Source organism: Dendrobates tinctorius, unplaced genomic scaffold, assembly GCF_039654945.1.
Source record: "Dendrobates tinctorius isolate UK_male_01 unplaced genomic scaffold, ASM3965494v1 ptg000030l, whole genome shotgun sequence".
NCBI lineage: Eukaryota > Metazoa > Chordata > Amphibia > Anura > Dendrobatidae > Dendrobates > Dendrobates tinctorius.
The window spans coordinates 46,654,702-46,672,613 of record NW_027361698.1 but is presented as its reverse complement, the minus strand read 5'-3'; the positions used below and the strand labels follow the sequence as shown (position 1 = coordinate 46,672,613).

Sequence of the window (17,912 nt, the reverse complement as noted above, 5' to 3'; positions counted from 1 at the left end):
GTCCCCTTAAAAATAGTCTGGGTGAAATGGTGGATGAGGATGAGGAAAAAGCCAATATGCTAAATGACTTTTTTTCAACAGTATTTACACAAGAAAATCCCATGACGGATAACATGATCAGGGATAAAAATTCTCCATTAAATGTCACCTGCTTAACCCAGCAGGAAGTACAGCGGCGTCTAAAAATCACTAAAATTGACAAATCCCCGGGCCCGGATGGGATACACCCCCGAGTACTGCAGGAATTAATCACAGTCATAGATAGACCATTATTTTTAATCTTTAAATATTCTATAATAACAGGGTCTGTACCACAGGACTGGCGTATGGGAAATGTGGTGCCAGTATTCAAAAAGGGGACAAAACCTGAACTTGGAAATTATAGGCCAGTAAGTTTAACCTCAACTGTGGGTAAAATCCTGGAGGGTTTTCTAAGAGATACTATACTGGAGTATCTGGAGACGAATAACCTCATGACCCAATATCAACCTGGGTTTACAAGGGACCGTTCCTGTCAGACTAATCTGATAAGCTTTAATGAAGAGGTAAGTTCCGGCTGGACCAAGGGAATGCAGTGGACGTGGTGTACATGGACTTTTCAAAAGCTTTTGATACGGTGCCACACAAAAGGTTGATACATAAAATGAGAACAATGGGGATAGGGGAAAATATGTGTAGGTGGGTTAAGAGCTGGCTCAGGGATAGGAAACAAAGGGTGGTTATTAATGGAGCACACTCGGACTGGGTCACAGTTAGCAGTGGGGCACCTCAGGGGTCAGTTTTGGGCCTGCTTCTTTTTAACATATTTATTAATGACCTTGTAGGGGGCATAGAGAGAAGAATTTCAATATTTGCAGATGACACTAAACTCTGCAGGGTGATCAGTACAGAGGAGGACAATTTTATATTACAGGAGGATTTATGTAAACTAGAAGCTTGGGCTGATAAATGGCAAATGAGCTTTAATGGGGATAAATGTAAGGTCATGCACTTGGGTAGAACAAACAAGATGTATAATTATGTGCTTAATTGTAAAACACTAGGCAAAACTGTCACTGAAAAAGACCTGGGTGTATGGGTGGACGACAAACTCACATTTAGTGGACAGTGTCAGGCAGCTGCTGCAAAGGCAAATAAAATAATGGGATGCACTAAAAGATCCATAGATGCTCATGAGGAGAACATAATTTTACCTCTATATAAGTCACTAGTGCAACCACACTTAGAATACTGTGTACAGTTCTGGTCTCCGGTGTATAAGAAAGACATAGCTGAACTGGAGCGGGTGCAACCAAGGTTATTAGGGAACTAGGGGGTCTGCAATACCAAGACACTTGGGGTTATTTAGTTTGGAAAATCGAAGGCTTAGGGGTGATCTTATCACAATGTATAAATATATGCGGGGACAATACAAAGACCTTTCTAATGATCTTTTTACTCTTAGACCTGTGACGGGGACAAGGAGGCATCCTCTACGTCTGGAGGAAAGACGGTTTAAGCATACTCACAGACGCGGATTCTTTACTGTAAGAGCAGTGAGACTATGGAACTCTCTGCCATATGATGTTGTAATGAGTGATTCCCTACTAAAATTTAAGAAGGGACTGGATGCCTTTCTTGAAAAGTATAATATTACAGGGTATATACACTAGTTTCCTTAATATTGCGTTGATCCAGGGAGCTAGTCTGATTGCCGTATGTGGAGTCGGGAAGGAATTTTTTTCCCCAATGTGAAGCTTACTGTTTGCCACATGGGTTTTTTTTTTGCCTTCCTCTGGATCAATATGTTAGGGCAACTTAGGATAGGGTATGGGTTGAACTAGATGGACTTAAAGTCTTCCTTCAACCTTAATAACTATGTTACTTTCATGGGTTTTACTACGTAATTATTACAAGAATGCAATGAGATAAAGAATACAAAATGCTTAGTAAGTGCAGGCACTGTACATCAACAATAAATTATCCTAATTTTGCAAAAAAAGACTACTTACTGGTAAAAATGTACAAAATAAACTACTACATTTTGAGTTGTGTATATTTGTGCCATTGGTGAAGATGACTGTTCACCATGTACAGTTTTTCACTGATAGTAGATAACTATACAGTAGATGAGGACATTGCTCAGAAACGCAAACATAAAGAAAAATGTTTTCTATTATAATGTCATAAGTATTGGATGAACAAATCTTGGGTCGCTTAGCTCTGTGATGTTCTTGGCTTTTACAGTGTGGAATGGACTGTATGGTGATCTTCATCTTTGCCCAGAGGTCATGCCCAGCACTGTGCTAGGAGATCACTGGGCATGGCCAGTGTCATTTTAACATTTAACTTTAAGGAGAATATGGAACGAGACGCCTAAAACAGCCAGTGCTAGACCACACATTCATATTTGTGTACAAACTTCTACATGGTATCTTTCAACATGCAGCATGCAAAAATTGGGCAGATTATACTTCCATATGTGATTCTATTGGTATATATTTTTATTTTTAAAATTTTCCAGTAGCTGCTGCATTTCCCATCCTAGGCTTATACTCAAGTCAATAAGTTTTCCCAGTTTTATGTGGTAAAATTAGGTGTCTCGGCTTATGTTCGGGTCTGCTTATACTCGAGTATAAACCAGACAGGCCTAAATGCATCTGCACTAATACAGGGTGCAGCAGACCCAAGTAAAATGGCAGCTGCACAAGTGCATAAATACCAAATGAAACAGCCAGCCTACAATCAGGGATTGGCCGTGTGGTACACCAGTGCAGAAGAAATAATCCGCATGTGGCACTGGGCAGCCCCCCTATATGGTGTTACTAAGAGGTTGTGAACCAGAAGCCCTGCATTCCCTGTGTGAACACTGCCACATGCGGATTATTTCTTCTGCACTGGTGTACCACACGGCCAATCCCTGATTGTAGGCTGGCTGTTTCATTTGGTATTTATGCACCTGTGCAGCTGCCATTTTACTTGGGTCCGCTGCACCCTGTATTAGTGTAGATGCATTTAGGCCTGTCTGGTTTGTATCTGAATTTTTTGGAGGATTTTTTCCTCTTTTTGAGGTTTTTATACTCGAATATGTATGGTATATTTAGATCTGCAATATGAGATTTCTTAAAGAATGCTGATATGGTCAGGCTATATAAAACACAAGCTGTGTGCAATTTAAGAGTTGTCCTATAAATAACCTATGATAAGGAAGGGTAATATAGGTTAGGTGATAAATATGATTGCTGGGGTCCAACCACTGGGACTTCCACTAATCACAAGAATGGGGGTCCTAAAGTCACCTATGAAATGAAGCAGTGGTGAGCATGTGCAATCTCTGCTTCACTCACTGCAGGAGTGGTGGTTGCACATGCTCACTACTTCTCACTTTATACAGTACACTTTATACAGTACCTTTTTACATCTAGTCTTTTCTCTGCACTTTTGTTGCTAATAGATCTTTACTGTGAATGACATAGTTAATTCTGTATGAAAAAAAAAAAAATAAGATCTGATGTAATAAAAATGGTTGTAAGCTACAGGTATTATGTTGGTCATAAATAAATCAATGGACCATCGTGTTCGTGACCTTATATGACCTGTTCCTTCATACTATTGCTTTTTGTCCATCAACCTTAATGCTTGATTTTCAATACAAAGGCTGAAAGCAGCAGTGCAAGATGTGGAGCAGTTAAAAGGGGAAAAAACACGACTAGAAAAGCACCTTGCGGAGCTACAGACAAAAACTTCTGAACTAGAAGAAGAGAAGTATGAAGCGGTTTCCAGAGTGCGAGACAGTCTACAGATCGTAGAGGAAGCCAACCTACAGAAGGACCAGGTAAAGCCATGCAATGTAGTCACTGACATAGTGTGTCATTGATTGCGCATTATTAACCACAAGAACAATAAAGCCATATAAACTGATCTGTAGGCAAAGCAACCTTATGGGGAAGATAGAAGCTTATGCTGAGTCTGCAACTAGATATGTCATGAGTCCATCAACTCAAAAAGCTATTCATGGACATGCTTTGCCATTCCACTTTAGCAGGTCCCAGGAGCGCTTCTTTTTTCTCCTTTAAAGATTGGTGTTTTTCTGTAGGTGCCCCCAGGTTGCATCCACAAATTCTCTTCTGCCCGGTGGAGTGATTTGAGGGAAAAATGTAAATGTGCCAAGACAAGGACCAAATCTGAGCCAGGTGCTAAGTTGATTCGAGCACTGAAATTTGTGTCCCAAATTTGCAGATGTGAGTGGCTCCTATTGCCGCTCAACATGCTCGTCTGCATAGCAGATGTGGAAAGGAGCAGCCTTGTATTGCACCAGCCAGACTAGTGTATGCTATGGTTTTATTTTTTCTTCCCCACGTTGACCTGAGATCCATGTAGAAAATCGCACATCTACAGTAACACACAGTCTAACACTGGACTAAAAATACATTAGTGTGAACATACCCCAAAGCGTAAGAACTTCAGAACTACCTATTAACACCTCAATTTATAAAATTTACAGATAGCGCATAAATAACCCCACAAAACAGATCGCATGTACTGTTAAATGCATAGGATTGATACATTAGTAAATCGAGTTAATACAGTTGTGGCTAAAAGTATTGACACCCCTGCAATTCTGTCAGATAATACTCAGTTTCTTCCTGAAAATGATTGCAAACACAAATTCTTTGGTATTATTATCTTCATTTAATTTGTCTTAAATGAAAAAAACACAAAAGAGAATGAAGCAAAAAGCAAAACATTGATCATTTCACACAAAACTCCAAAAATGGGCCCGACAAAAGTATTGGCACCCTCAGCCTAATACTTGGTTGCACAACCTTTAGCCAAAATAACTGCGACCAACCGCTTACGGTAACCATCAATGAGTTTCTTACAATGCTCTGCTGGAATTTTAGACCATTCTTCTTTGGCAAACTGCTCCAGGTCCCTGATATTTGAAGGGTGCCTTCTCCAAACTGCCATTTTTAGATCTCTCCACAGGTGTTCTATGGGATTCAGGTCTGGACTCAGTGCTGGCCACCTTAGAAGTCTCCAGTGCTTTCTCTCAAACCATTTTCTACTGCTTTTTGAAGTGTATTTTGGGTCATTGTCCTGCTGGAAGACCCATGACCTCTGAGGGAGACCCAGCTTTCTCACGCTGGGCCCTACATTATGCTGCAAAATTTGTTGGTAGTCTTCTGACTTCATAATGCCATGCACACGGTCAAGCAGTCCAGTGCCAGAGGCATCAAAGCAACCCCAAAACATCAGGGAACCTCCGCCTTGTTTGACTGTAGGGACCGTGTTCTTTTCTTTGAATGCCTATTTTTTTTCTCCTGTAAACGCTATGTTGATGCCTTTGCCCAAAAAGCTCTACTTTTATCTCATCTGACCAGAGACCATTCTTCCAAAACGTTTTAGGCTTTTTCAGGTAAGTTTTGGCAAACTCCAGCCTGGCTTTTTTATGTCTCGGGGTAAGAAGTGGGGTCTTCCTGGGTCTCCTACCATTCCGTCCCTTTTCATTCAGACGCCGACGGATAGTACGGGTTGACACTGTTGTACCCTCGGACTGCAGGGCAGCTTGTACTTGTTTGGATGTTAGTCGAGGTTCTTTATCCAACATCCGCACAATCTTGCGTTGAAATCTCTTGTCAATTTTTCTTTTCCGTCCAGATCTAGGGAGGTTAGCCACAGTGCCATGGGCTTTAAACTTCTTGATGACACTGCGCACGGTAGACACAGGAACATTCAGGTCTTTGGAGATGGACTTGTAGCCTTGAGATTGCTCATGCTTCCTCACAATTTGGTTTCTCAAGTCCTCAGACAGTTCTTTGGTCTTCTTTCTTTTCTCCTTGCTCAATGTGGTACACACAAGGACACAGGACAGAGGTTGAGTCAACTTTAATCCATGTTAACTGGCTGCAAGTGTGATTTAGTTATTGCCAACACCTGTTAGGTGCCACAGGTAAGTTACAGGTGCTGTTAATTACACAAATTAGAGAAGCATCACATGATTTTTCGAACAGTGCCAATACTTTTGTCCACCCTCTTTTTTATGTTTGGTGTGGAATTATATCCAATTTGGCTTTAGGACAATTCTTTTTGTGTTTTTTCATTTAAGACAAATTAAATGAAGATAATAATACCAAAGAATTTGTGTTTGCAATCATTTTCAGGAAGAAACTGAGTATTATCTGACAGAATTGCAGGGGTGTCAATACTTTTGGAACTGTATATATGTTTACCCCTGATCACCATTTTGCCTTTTATATATGCCTGTGGTATACAAAATAACATTACAGCAAATGACGTTTGTAGGTTTCTTTGCTCATTAGAACTAGAACTTCTTTCCACTGTTGCGTTGGAGAGAAATTCCCCCATGAGAAATCTTGACTTTTCAGATCACCATTTCTAAAAGCCTGTCATAGCTAAGGAAATGTGAGTTAAACAGACCATGATGAAGCATATTTTGCATCGGTAATTGCAGGACCTGTTTGTTAATCTATTTCGTATAGACATTATGTCACTTTGTTTGTGCATTAGCTGATTCCTGCTGACACTCGGGCGTTAATGAAATAATTAATGTGTTTCCTAGCATGGGATCTTATGTTAGTGTCACTCCAATTTACGTAATTGCTACCCAGTCTCCTGTAGAACACCAGACTTTTGGCTCCCACCCAATAGTAAATGAAACCTTCTTGTTCAGGAGAGGTCAAAAATCGCAAGCTGCGGGAAGTTTGTTGCTGACCAAAGTTGTAATCATATTTTTCTTTCTTTAAATGTGCATATGTTAAAATGCAGCCTTGTCATTTATTGCCCACAGTCCAACACTTGCTATATTGTAGTTGCTGAGAGAAGTGCTTCTATTAGGCCTGTACCTCCCAAATGTTATAGACCAGAAAGAGAGACCTGAAACGATGGGTGCAATTTCTTAAATCCGTCAGTAGGATCAACCCTCCTAAGCTGTGTATATAAGTACGGGAGTCATAGAAAGTTGAATAAATGATACATTGATATCTGTGATCCAATGCTTATTCCTGAGAAATCCACAGTTTTGTTAATATGTAAATGAGCTGTTAAGATCTATGGGCTGGACATAGATCTCCCTGAGAATCTACCTCCAAAACTTATTTGAAATGAAAAGGGGGCATCACCAGTGTGAGACATGTGCAGTTCGATAAAATACATAGGGTGGGCGGCGCGTCCGGAGTTATCCAATTCTTCAACAATGATGATGATAAAAATACAAATTTTCAGAATGGTGTCTTTATCAATTGACAAAAACAAATGTGCAAAACATGACAACAGATTAGTTTATAAAGGCCCAAAATGGCTGCCAGTAACCTATGGGAACACCCACAACAATGTTGAAACCAATAGGGAAGGGGAGGGAAGTTCATATTTCCTGGAGGATTTATCCGCCAGCTACAGGGCAGTGGTTATTTTCATGCCTTCATAGGTATTGTGCCTGTCACAACTCCAACAGGTAAGTGTAGCCAGCCCTTACCCACTCTCCCGTAATAGGGTATCACCCTTTTGAGCGCTCTGTTCCTCACATCTAGATTTATTCATGTAGATCAGGAGAGCTGTCAGTCACTACATGTCTCGCACTGGTAACAGCCACTTGTATTCCAAGCTCTGGAGTTGGTAAGCAAACATATGATTCCTCAATTTCCCTGACTCCCTACTCCACGACTCCGCCTCCACAGCACTGCCCCCCTACTGAGCCTGTGCATAAAGTGCAGAACAGATTCCTCTCCACTAAAAGCCGAGATTCTTAGATCAGGAACAGAACAGACATTTATAGGACATTTCCTAACTTTCACAAATTCTTATGAAAACATTTATAGCACATCCTATACCGAACCCAATTTATTATATATTTTAGGAGTCTGAGTCGATGCATTTAATACCGACTCCGACTCCATAGTCTTGCTTTCATTTAAAATAGGTCCTAGAGGCAAATACTCAAGGAGATCTATGTGTCCGGCCCATAGATCTTTACAGCTCATTTACCTATTAAGGAAAATGTGGATTTCTCTTGAATAAGACATTGGATCACAGATATCAAGATATCATTTTAATCATTTTTAAATAACCTGCATGCCCATATAGACGACTTCGGAGTGTTGATCCTTCTGACAGATTCACTTTAAACCAAGCTACAACCCTTATTCTGGCTAGTCCTTTTTGTACGCACACAGAAATTGTGCCTAAATGAAACTCTTTAATGTTTTTATGTAGAAAAATACACCGTTCATAACCCCCATACAGTATAATGCTCCCCCACTTAGTATGCCACAAAGATGCCCCACACATGCATACAGTGTGATATAATATCTTACCTACAGTTCCTCACACATACAGCATTTATTATTATGCTTTGCTTATATAGCGCTATCCTATTCCACAGCGCTTTATATATATTATCACTGTCCCCAATGGCGCTCACAATCTAAATTCCCTATCAGTATGTCTTTGGAATGCGAGAGGAAACTTCCTCAGTACCTGAAGTAAACCATGCAAACACGGAGAGGACAAACTCCATGATACCCTCACCGAGCATTCCCTCCTACAGTGTTCCTCATGCGTTATATTGTCTCCATTGTATGATTCCCCACAGTGCCCCATACCCTCACACAGTATGAAGCCCTCACAGAGCATTCCCTCCTACAGTGTTCCTCATGCGTTATATTGTCGCCATGATATGATTTCCCCACAGTGCTACACACACAGTATGATACCCTCACCGAGCATTCCCTCCTACAGTGTTCCTCATGCGTTATATTGTCTCCATTGTATGATTTCCCCACAGTGCTTCATACCCTCACACAGTATGATACCCTCACAGAGCATTCCCTCCTACAGTGTTCCTCATGCGTTATATTGTCTCCATGATATGATTTCTCCACAGTGCCCCATACCCTCACACAGTATGATACCCTCAGCGAGCATTCCCTCCTACAGTGTTCCTCATGCGTTATATTGTCTCCATGATATGATTTCTCCACAGTGCCCCATGCCCTCACACGGTATGATACCCTCACAGAGCATTCCCTCCTACATTGTTCCTCATGCGTTATATTGTCTCCATTGTATTATTTCCCCACAGTGCTCCATACCCTCACACAGTATGATACCCTCACAGAGCATTCCCTCCTACAGTGTTCCTCATGCGTTATATTGTCTCCATTGTATGATTTCCCCACAGTGCCCCATACCCTCACACAGTATGATACCCTCACAGAGCATTCCCTCCTACAGTGTTCCTCATGCGTTATATTGTCTCCATTGTATTATTTCCCCACAGTGCTCCATACCCTCACACAGTATGATACCCTCACAGAGGATTCCCTCCTACAGTGTTCCTCATGCGTTATATTGTCTCCATTGTATGATTTCCCCACAGTGCCCCATACCCTCACACAGTATGAAGCCCTCACAGAGCATTCCCTCCTACAGTGTTCCTCATGCGTTATATTGTTGCCATGATATGATTTCCCCACAGTGCTACACACACAGTATGATACCCTCACCGAGCATTCCCTCCTACAGTGTTCCTCATGCGTTATATTGTCTCCATTGTATGATTTCCCCACAGTGCTCCATACCCTCACACAGTATGATACCCTCACAGAGCATTCCCTCCTACAGTGTTCCTCATGCGTTATATTGTCCCCATGATATGATTTCCCCACAGTGTCCCATACCCTCACACAGTATGATACCCTCACCGAGCATTCCCTCCTACAGTGTTCCTCATGCGTTATATTGTCTCCATTGTATGATTTCCCCACAGTGCCCCATACCCTCACACAGTATGAAGCCCTCACAGAGCATTCCCTCCTACAGTGTTCCTCATGCGTTATATTGTCGCCATGATATGATTTCCCCACATTGCTACACACACAGTATGATTCCCTCACCGAGCATTCCCTCCTACAGTGTTCCTCATGCGTTATATTGTCTCCATTGTATGATTTCCCCACAGTGCTCCACACCCTCACACAGTATGATACCCTCACAGAGCATTCCCTCCTACAGTGTTCCTCATGCGTTATATTGTCCCCATGATATGATTTCTCCACAGTGTCCCACACACTCACACAGTATGATACCCTCATCAAGCATTCCCTCTTACAGTGTTCCTCATGCGTTATATTGTCCCCATGATATGATTTCCCCACAGTGCCCCATACCCTCACACAGTATGATACCCTCAGCGAGCATTCCCTCCTACAGTGTTCCTCATGCGTTATATTGTCTCCATGATATGATTTCCCCACAGTGCCCCTTGCCCTCACACGGTATGATACCCTCACAGAGCATTCCCTCCTACAGTGTTCCTCATGCGTTATATTGTCTCCATTGTATTATTTCCCCACAGTGCTCCATACCCTCACACAGTATGATACCCTCACAGAGCATTCCCTCCTACAGTGTTCCTCATGCGTTATATTGTCTCCATTGTATGATTTCCCCACAGTGCCCCATACCCTCACACAGTATGATACCCTCACAGAGCATTCCCTCCTACAGTGTTCCTCATGCGTTATATTGTCTCCATTGTATTATTTCCCCACAGTGCTCCATACCCTCACACAGTATGATACCCTCACAGAGGATTCCCTCCTACAGTGTTCCTCATGCGTTATATTGTCTCCATTGTATGATTTCCCCACAGTGCCCCATACCCTCACACAGTATGATACCCTCACCGAGCATTCCCTCCTACAGTGTTCCTCATGCGTTATATTGTCTCCATTGTATGATTTCCCCACAGTGCCCCATACCCTCACACAGTATGAAGCCCTCACAGAGCATTCCCTCCTACAGTGTTCCTCATGCGTTATATTGTCGCCATGATATGATTTCCCCACAGTGTCCCATACCCTCACACAGTATGATACCCTCAGCGAGCATTCCCTCCTACAGTGTTCCTCATGCGTTATATTGTCCCCATGGTATGATTTCTCCACAGTGCCCCATGCCCTCACACGGTATGATACCCTCACCGAGCATTCCCTCCTACAGTGTTCCTCATGCGTTATATTGTCTCCATTGTATGATTTCCCCACAGTGCTCCATACCCTCACACAGTATGATACCCTCACAGAGCATTCCCTCCTACAGTGTTCCTCATGCGTTATATTGTCCCCATGATATGATTTCCCCACAGTGTCCCATACCCTCACACAGTATGATACCCTCAGCGAGCATTCCCTCCTACAGTGTTCCTCATGCGTTATATTGTCCCCATGGTATGATTTCTCCACAGTGCCCCATGCCCTCACACGGTATGATACCCTCACCGAGCATTCCCTCCTACAGTGTTCCTCATGCATTATATTGTCTCCATTGTATGATTTCTCCACAGTGCTCCACACTTTGATGCCCCCCATAGTGCCCCACAGACTATTAGGCCCCCACAGTATCTTCACACATATTATGAAGCCCCCATAGTGCTCTCACTCATTATAGTGCAGGCACACTTTATGATGTCCCCCTGATGCTCTCAACATATAGTGCCCTTCCACAAAGTATGATGCCCCCCTACACACTCACTTTGTGACTTCATCATGCCTGCTGCACCATGACATAAACAGATAATCTAAACGGTGGGGTAGAGAACTGATAGCACTCTGCTCTTTCATTGTATTCTCTGCATTGTTGAAATCTGGACATGCCACCGACCTCCCGGGACGGATTCCCAAATCCAGGAAGGTCCCACAGGAACCAATGAGCGATTGACAGCCTTTCCTATATGAGTGTGCACACTAAGATCTCAGTCACTGATCAGCCCCGCCTCTATGACTGCTGAGCCCAGAATGAGCAGAGTCGTTATACTAAAGCCCCCGTCACACACAGCGATCTCGCTAGCGAGATCGCTGCTGAGTCACAAGTTGTGTGACGCAACAGCGATCACCAGCGAGATCGCTGTGTGTGACACCTATCAGCGACCTCCCCCCCTGCCGGGTATCGCTGATCGTTGTGGAAAGAGGTGGACATTTTTGCTGATCGTTGGTCTCCTGCTGGCCAGCACGCATCGCTGCGTGTGGCAGGCGGGAGACCAGCGATCAGCGAGCTGGAGCTTGTAACCAAGGTAAACAGTGGGTTTCTAAGCGCCGCGCTTAGAAACCCGCTGTGTACCTTAGTTACCAGCGCGCTGATGCAGGGAGCTGGTAACCAAGGTAAACAGCAGGTTTCTAAGCACTGCGCGGCGCTTAGAAACCCGCTCTTTACCTTGGTTACCATCTCCCTGCACCAGCGCGCTGGTATCTAAGGTACACAGCGACACGAGCGCTCGTCGTCGCTGGTGCTGATCGCTGCTGAGATCTGCCTGTTTGACAGCTCACCAGTGATCATGTAGCGACACTCCAGCGATCCTGACAAGTTGATATCATTGTCGGGATCGCTGGTGAGTCGCTATGTGTGACGGGGCCCTAAGCCTTTCTAGACAAACCCTTATAATCTTATCAGCTATTCCGGCTCTATAACATGATGCTGGCATATCAGGATGCGTCTTAGTTCCTGTCATGTTAAAAGGAATGAGTGTCCATTATTCCCACAAGGAGTTCAGATTGTAATGCCCGTCCCCCACGTGGTTTACAAGCTCCAGCAATGGGAATGGAAAGCCCTTTTCAGATCTATATCCAGACATGCACTTTTTTGTAATAGCTTTGTGGCTTGGAGTTATTCATTACTTCCCTGCGTTTCTTCTTCAGCACAGTACATTGTATATTCATAAGACTACTCTGATAAAGCAAAGGTTGTGCTTTGTGTTGGGGCACAGTGTAAGATTTGGTGTGTCTTATCACATGATTGTCCATGTCCTTTGCAGGCACTTCTTCGAGAAAAGCAAAAGGAAGAAGAAATTCAAACTATGCAGCAGGCGATTTCTAAGATAATTCACGAAGCTGCTGCAAGAACAAGGAAAGAGGTAGCAATGTCTTACCCAACATGTGTGACTTGCAGTGCCTTTATTGACGGGCGACTGCCCCGCCATTCTGAAGTCTGCTCGTATCTTCCAAGCTGTCATCGTGTAGTCTGCATGCTTCTCTTTGTAGTGCTCACATCAGGGATCTTGGCTCTAATATCCTTCACAAAGAGATGGGGAAATACATTGTCAGCCCTATTCCAGAAGAAACTAGCTCTCTACATCGCTGCAGACTATGGTGGCACTGTACAAATGATAGGTGTTAATGAGCGCTAAGTAAGCGTTATTGTAATTGCCTTAAATACAGCATTTATAATCACTGAGGACTGACATAATAAAATTTAAGACTAACCGCCGATTTAATCTTTATGTAATAAATGAAAAGTACACGTAAAAGTAAGAAACTGTAATATATTTTATCAGAGAAGGTTGCTCTTTTCTCCTGGACTGATCAGTCATTTACAACATTTTCAATTCAGCTTTAAAATCTGTATTCATTGAAGACAGATTTATACGTCTGGAGATAAGTTACTACTGATAACATTCTTATTTTCATGTGTTCTACTGATTTATAGAATAAAAATGATAACGACGGGTACTCATTAAAGATTAAGTTCCAGATCAGTCCTGCAAGCTCTACAGGGGACGGTGCTTCTTTATCCTGCCAGTCAATGGGGGGTGACAACTAGATAGCCTATCCCCAAACAACTACTTTAAATGTGTCAGAAGACATTCTTTAATGCCCAGTTTTTCATTTCATGGGCTTTTTTTTACAATTATACATGCAGGTTGTGCTGCGCTTGGGAAGGATATGTCTTGTCAAACAGCGTGCTTATGTTAGAGGACAGCATCCGCCCATCAGTCACGCTACTGTTGACCTACATTATATGCAATTTAAAGGGAATGTGTCAGCAGATTTCCATCCTATAAATTCTTTACACTGCTAAATAGGTGCCAAGAGAACAAGTTCATATATTTCCTGGTGTGCTTTCATAACTTAAACATAGTCAAAAAGAAAACAGGTTTTTTTTTCTACTTAAAGGGATTGTGCCACGAGCAAAAGTATATTTTTAATTAATTGATCTTGAAATAAAAATAAACTTTACAATTGGATGTGGTTAAAGAAATCCTGATATAATCTTATAAATGTGACCCAGTGTAATGGCTGTGTCTGACCGTGTATGAACAGGTCTGAAATACCACAGCTACTGGCCAGGGGAGGAGACAAGAGTATACAGACATTACAGCAGGGGATCACAGCTGATTCTTTATTTCAGGCCAAATATTGTTTAAACACAGGCAGGAAAATGTTTTACTCCCAAACAAAATAAGCTGCGATCCCATGCTGTAATGTCTGTACACTATCTTTTGCTTCCTCCCCTGCCCAGGAGCTGTGGTGTGATCAGACAATGTTCCTGCACGGTCAGACACAGCCATTACACAGTACACAGCAGCGACACATTTATAAGATTATCTCAGCACAGGAACATTCTTTTTAAACACATCCAATTATGGAGTTCATTTTTATTCCAAGATCTGTTGATTAAAATATACTTTTGTTCCGGGCACAAATCCTTTAATCATAAAAGGGCACGTCCAGTACTTTTGGCTAGGTTATCAATATCTTAATGGGGATCTGACACCGGGTACCGAATCAGCTGTTATCAGGTCTTTGACACTGGATTTGCCAGTCGTGGCCAAAAGTTTTGAGACTGACGGTAATTTTGGTTTTTAGTTTGCTGCTTCGGTGTTTTTTTATCTTTTAGTCAGATGTTTCTTTGGCAACAGAAGCACAATTATAAGGCTGCGCGCCCACGATCAGGAATAGGAGCGTTTTGGACGCAACATATTTTTGCTGCATCCAAAACTACATTGTACAGTACAAGCAGAGTGGATGGGATTTATAGAAATCCCATGCCCGCTGTGCTTCTTCTTAATGCTGTGTAAACTCCCCTGCGGTGCGAGTTTCCGAGACGCAGCATGTAAATTCCTGTAGTATAGAGCCGTAGATGCCTGTCTCGTGTGCGTATTTTCCCCAATAGACTGTCATTACATGCGGTTGCTTAGATACCGGATGTTTAGATACCATTCTTTATTCATGACAGAAATAGGCAAAATTGTGAGTAAGCCCTCTGCTTTGGAAGAAAAGCAACCCCACACATGAATGGTCTCTGGATGCTTTACTGTTGGCCTGACACATGACTCATGGTATAGCGATCATCTTCTCTGGACAATCATTCTTCAAGTTGGCCCAAACAGTCTGAATGAGGCTTCATCAGAGAAAATAACTTTGTAGGAAGTACAGGAATTTGACTGCAAAAGGAATGGGGTAAAATTATTTTCTCTGATGAAGCCCCCTTCATACTATTTAGAACATCTGGAAGAATGATTGTGTAGAAAAGAAAAAGTGAGCGCTAGCATGAGTCATGTATCTGCCAACAGTAAAACATTCCTAGACTATTCATGTGTGGGGTTGGTTTTCATCCATGGAGAAGGCTCACTCACAATTTTGCCTAAGAACACTGAATTATAAAATAGGATCTAAACATTCTCCAAGTGCAGCTGGAGAACCTGTGATCAATCCTTAAACAGCAAGTGGACAATCGGAAATAGAATAAACTCCAAGCACTGATTAGACAAGAATGAGCTGTCAGACTCAAAACTTTTGGCAACAACTGTATACCATGCAAGCAGGTTGAACATCACAGCTCTGCTGAGTTGCAGTACCCAAGAACGGACATTGCACAGTGTATGGCATTGTGGTGCTCCTGCGCTGTACACTGTTTAATTCCGACCACCGCAAGACTTTCTAACATGTGATTGTGGCAAACCCCCACTAATCTTATACATGACGACCTATCCTAAGAATAGGAACTCAATATGAATGCCCTGAAAACTCCTGTTTGCATTGACTCAGCATTCATTCTTCATTCAAGTGTCCTGAATTGTCAGCAGCACCCCTCCTCTTCTCTCTTGATTGGAATCCCCTGGAATGTTTGACAATTTTAAGAGATGTCAATCAGTAGCGGGGGGGGGGGGGGGGGGGGAGGTTTTGGAGGGGTGCCACCAATAATTCAGAACATTTTACTGTAGAATGAATGTCCATCAGAATCTTAATGAGAATTTGTGTGCACAATCCACCCTGTTAAATTGTTTATATGGTCATGTTCCTGTTTGAAAAATAAAGTCATCCACACCTTTATTGATGCAATCTGTTACTCCCTGACTGAAAAAAATCAATGTGTTAATTGATTTACAAATTAAACTTAAGTGCTCTTGGAGTGTCCCAGCACCTCCCAAATCTCTACCTCTGTGCTGGGCAGGAAATAGGCCAGAGGTGGCAGAGGCTTGGGAAGTGCTTTAACATTCTCAGAGCGCAGAAGCCTTGTGTCATGACTCTGTTGTCGGGTGACCTGAGACCAAGGGCTTCTTCCCTGTCCCCAATGCTAGGGGGCACCCTAGCTCGCCCTGTTCCCCGGGTTATTTCTGAAGGTAAAGATGACTGGGTCACGTACCTTGCCTGAGCTCCTGAATCCACCCTCTGTCTGTACCCTTTCCCCACCCAGGGAAAAGGGGAGTAGTAGTGCACCATAGTACACCAACCAGACTAACAAGGTAATACGAACAGGGGTAATGGAAAATGCCAAACATACAGATATACATTCACAAATAACAGAGGTATGCACCAGGGCATGGAGGATGGGGTTAAACCAAAGTAGGAGAAGAAAAGGAATTATCACATACTCAAGAAACAGTCACAGATAAATCCACCAACCGCCTACTCAAATAACCACCAACAACTATCCTCCAAGCCATGCAGCATAGTCTAGCTCTGAAGATGTGTGTTAGTCAGGACTCAGATTATACAGGGGATGGGAGTGGCTAACAGTGCACAGTTGAGAACCTTAGCTCCAAGAGTGCTCAACTGAGCAGATTAACCTCTGCACTGCCTAAAGAAATTTACACCGTTTAGAGGGTCTTTTCTTCTCTTGCAGGTCAGGTTGGGGGCAGATGTACATCATTATAGAATGCTGTATATCAGCCCCGAAAGGTGGTGGCCGTAATTCGTATCGGTCTAACCTGGTGACAGGTTTCCTTTAATAAGAAGGTGAAGTGCTTCTATTCAGCACAGGAGAAGGAGAACTCAGACTCTGTGGTCTTCTGGCTCCTCTCTGTTGTGGTAGCCCCATGACACCTTGTGTGCATATCGATTATAACAGCGATTTTTCAGTAAGAGCAACAGCTGGCAACAGTAAGGGTGTAGATGACATTATCCTTCAGAGAGCGACATGACCACATAACAAGTTTGAGAGGATGGATCAGACCTGGGCAAAGTTTGGCTGCATTGTGCTCGACCGCTCGCTGTCTCCCGCAGTCAGCATTGGTGGAGGAGGGGCCTCCGCCCACTTCCTCAACCAATCAGGGTGTGAAACAGCTGACGCGATGACGTCATGTCATCGTGTCAGCTGTGTACCGCCGGAGAGTCAGCACATCGGAGACAGCAACAGAAGCAGAAGCAGGGCGCCTGGGAATGGGACCGAGGTGAGTATGTGGTGTTTTTTTTTTATTTTCAGGTGTATGAACATGGGGATTCTATGGGGGGTGAACATGGGGATTCTATGGGGGTGAACATGGGGATTCTATGGCGGTGAACATGGGGATTCTATGGGGGTGAACATGGGGATTCTATGGGGTGAACATGGGGATTCTATGGGGTGAACATGGGGATTCTATGGGGGTGAACATGGAGATTTTATGGGCTGAACATGGGGATTCTATGGGGGTGAACATGGGTATTCTATGGGGGTGAACATGGGGATTCTATGGGGGTGAACATGGAGATTTTATGGGCTGAACATGGGGATTCTATGGCGGTGAACATGGGGATTCTATGGGGGTGAACATGGGGATTCTATGGGGGTGAACATGGGGATTCTATGGGGGTGAACATGGGGATTCTATGGGGGTGAACATGGGGATTCTATGGGGGTGAACATGGGGATTCTAT

General features: G+C 43.1%; 1 protein-coding gene across 9 annotated transcripts in view; it reads left to right on the top strand.

The window, feature by feature from the left end:
- SCLT1 (sodium channel and clathrin linker 1) overlaps positions 1–17,912 on the top strand; it is a 312,009-nt gene that overhangs the window by 127,118 nt on the left and 166,979 nt on the right. For all 9 annotated transcript variants that reach the window (XR_012231549.1, XM_073572082.1, XM_073572079.1 and 6 more), the window contains 2 exons: positions 3,637–3,814; positions 12,809–12,907. Coding sequence is in view for 8 of the 9 variants with exons in the window: in XM_073572082.1 (XP_073428183.1) it covers positions 3,637–3,814; positions 12,809–12,907 (277 nt within the window). In the remaining variant the exon portion in view is untranslated. The remainder of the gene's footprint in view (positions 1–3,636; positions 3,815–12,808; positions 12,908–17,912) is intronic.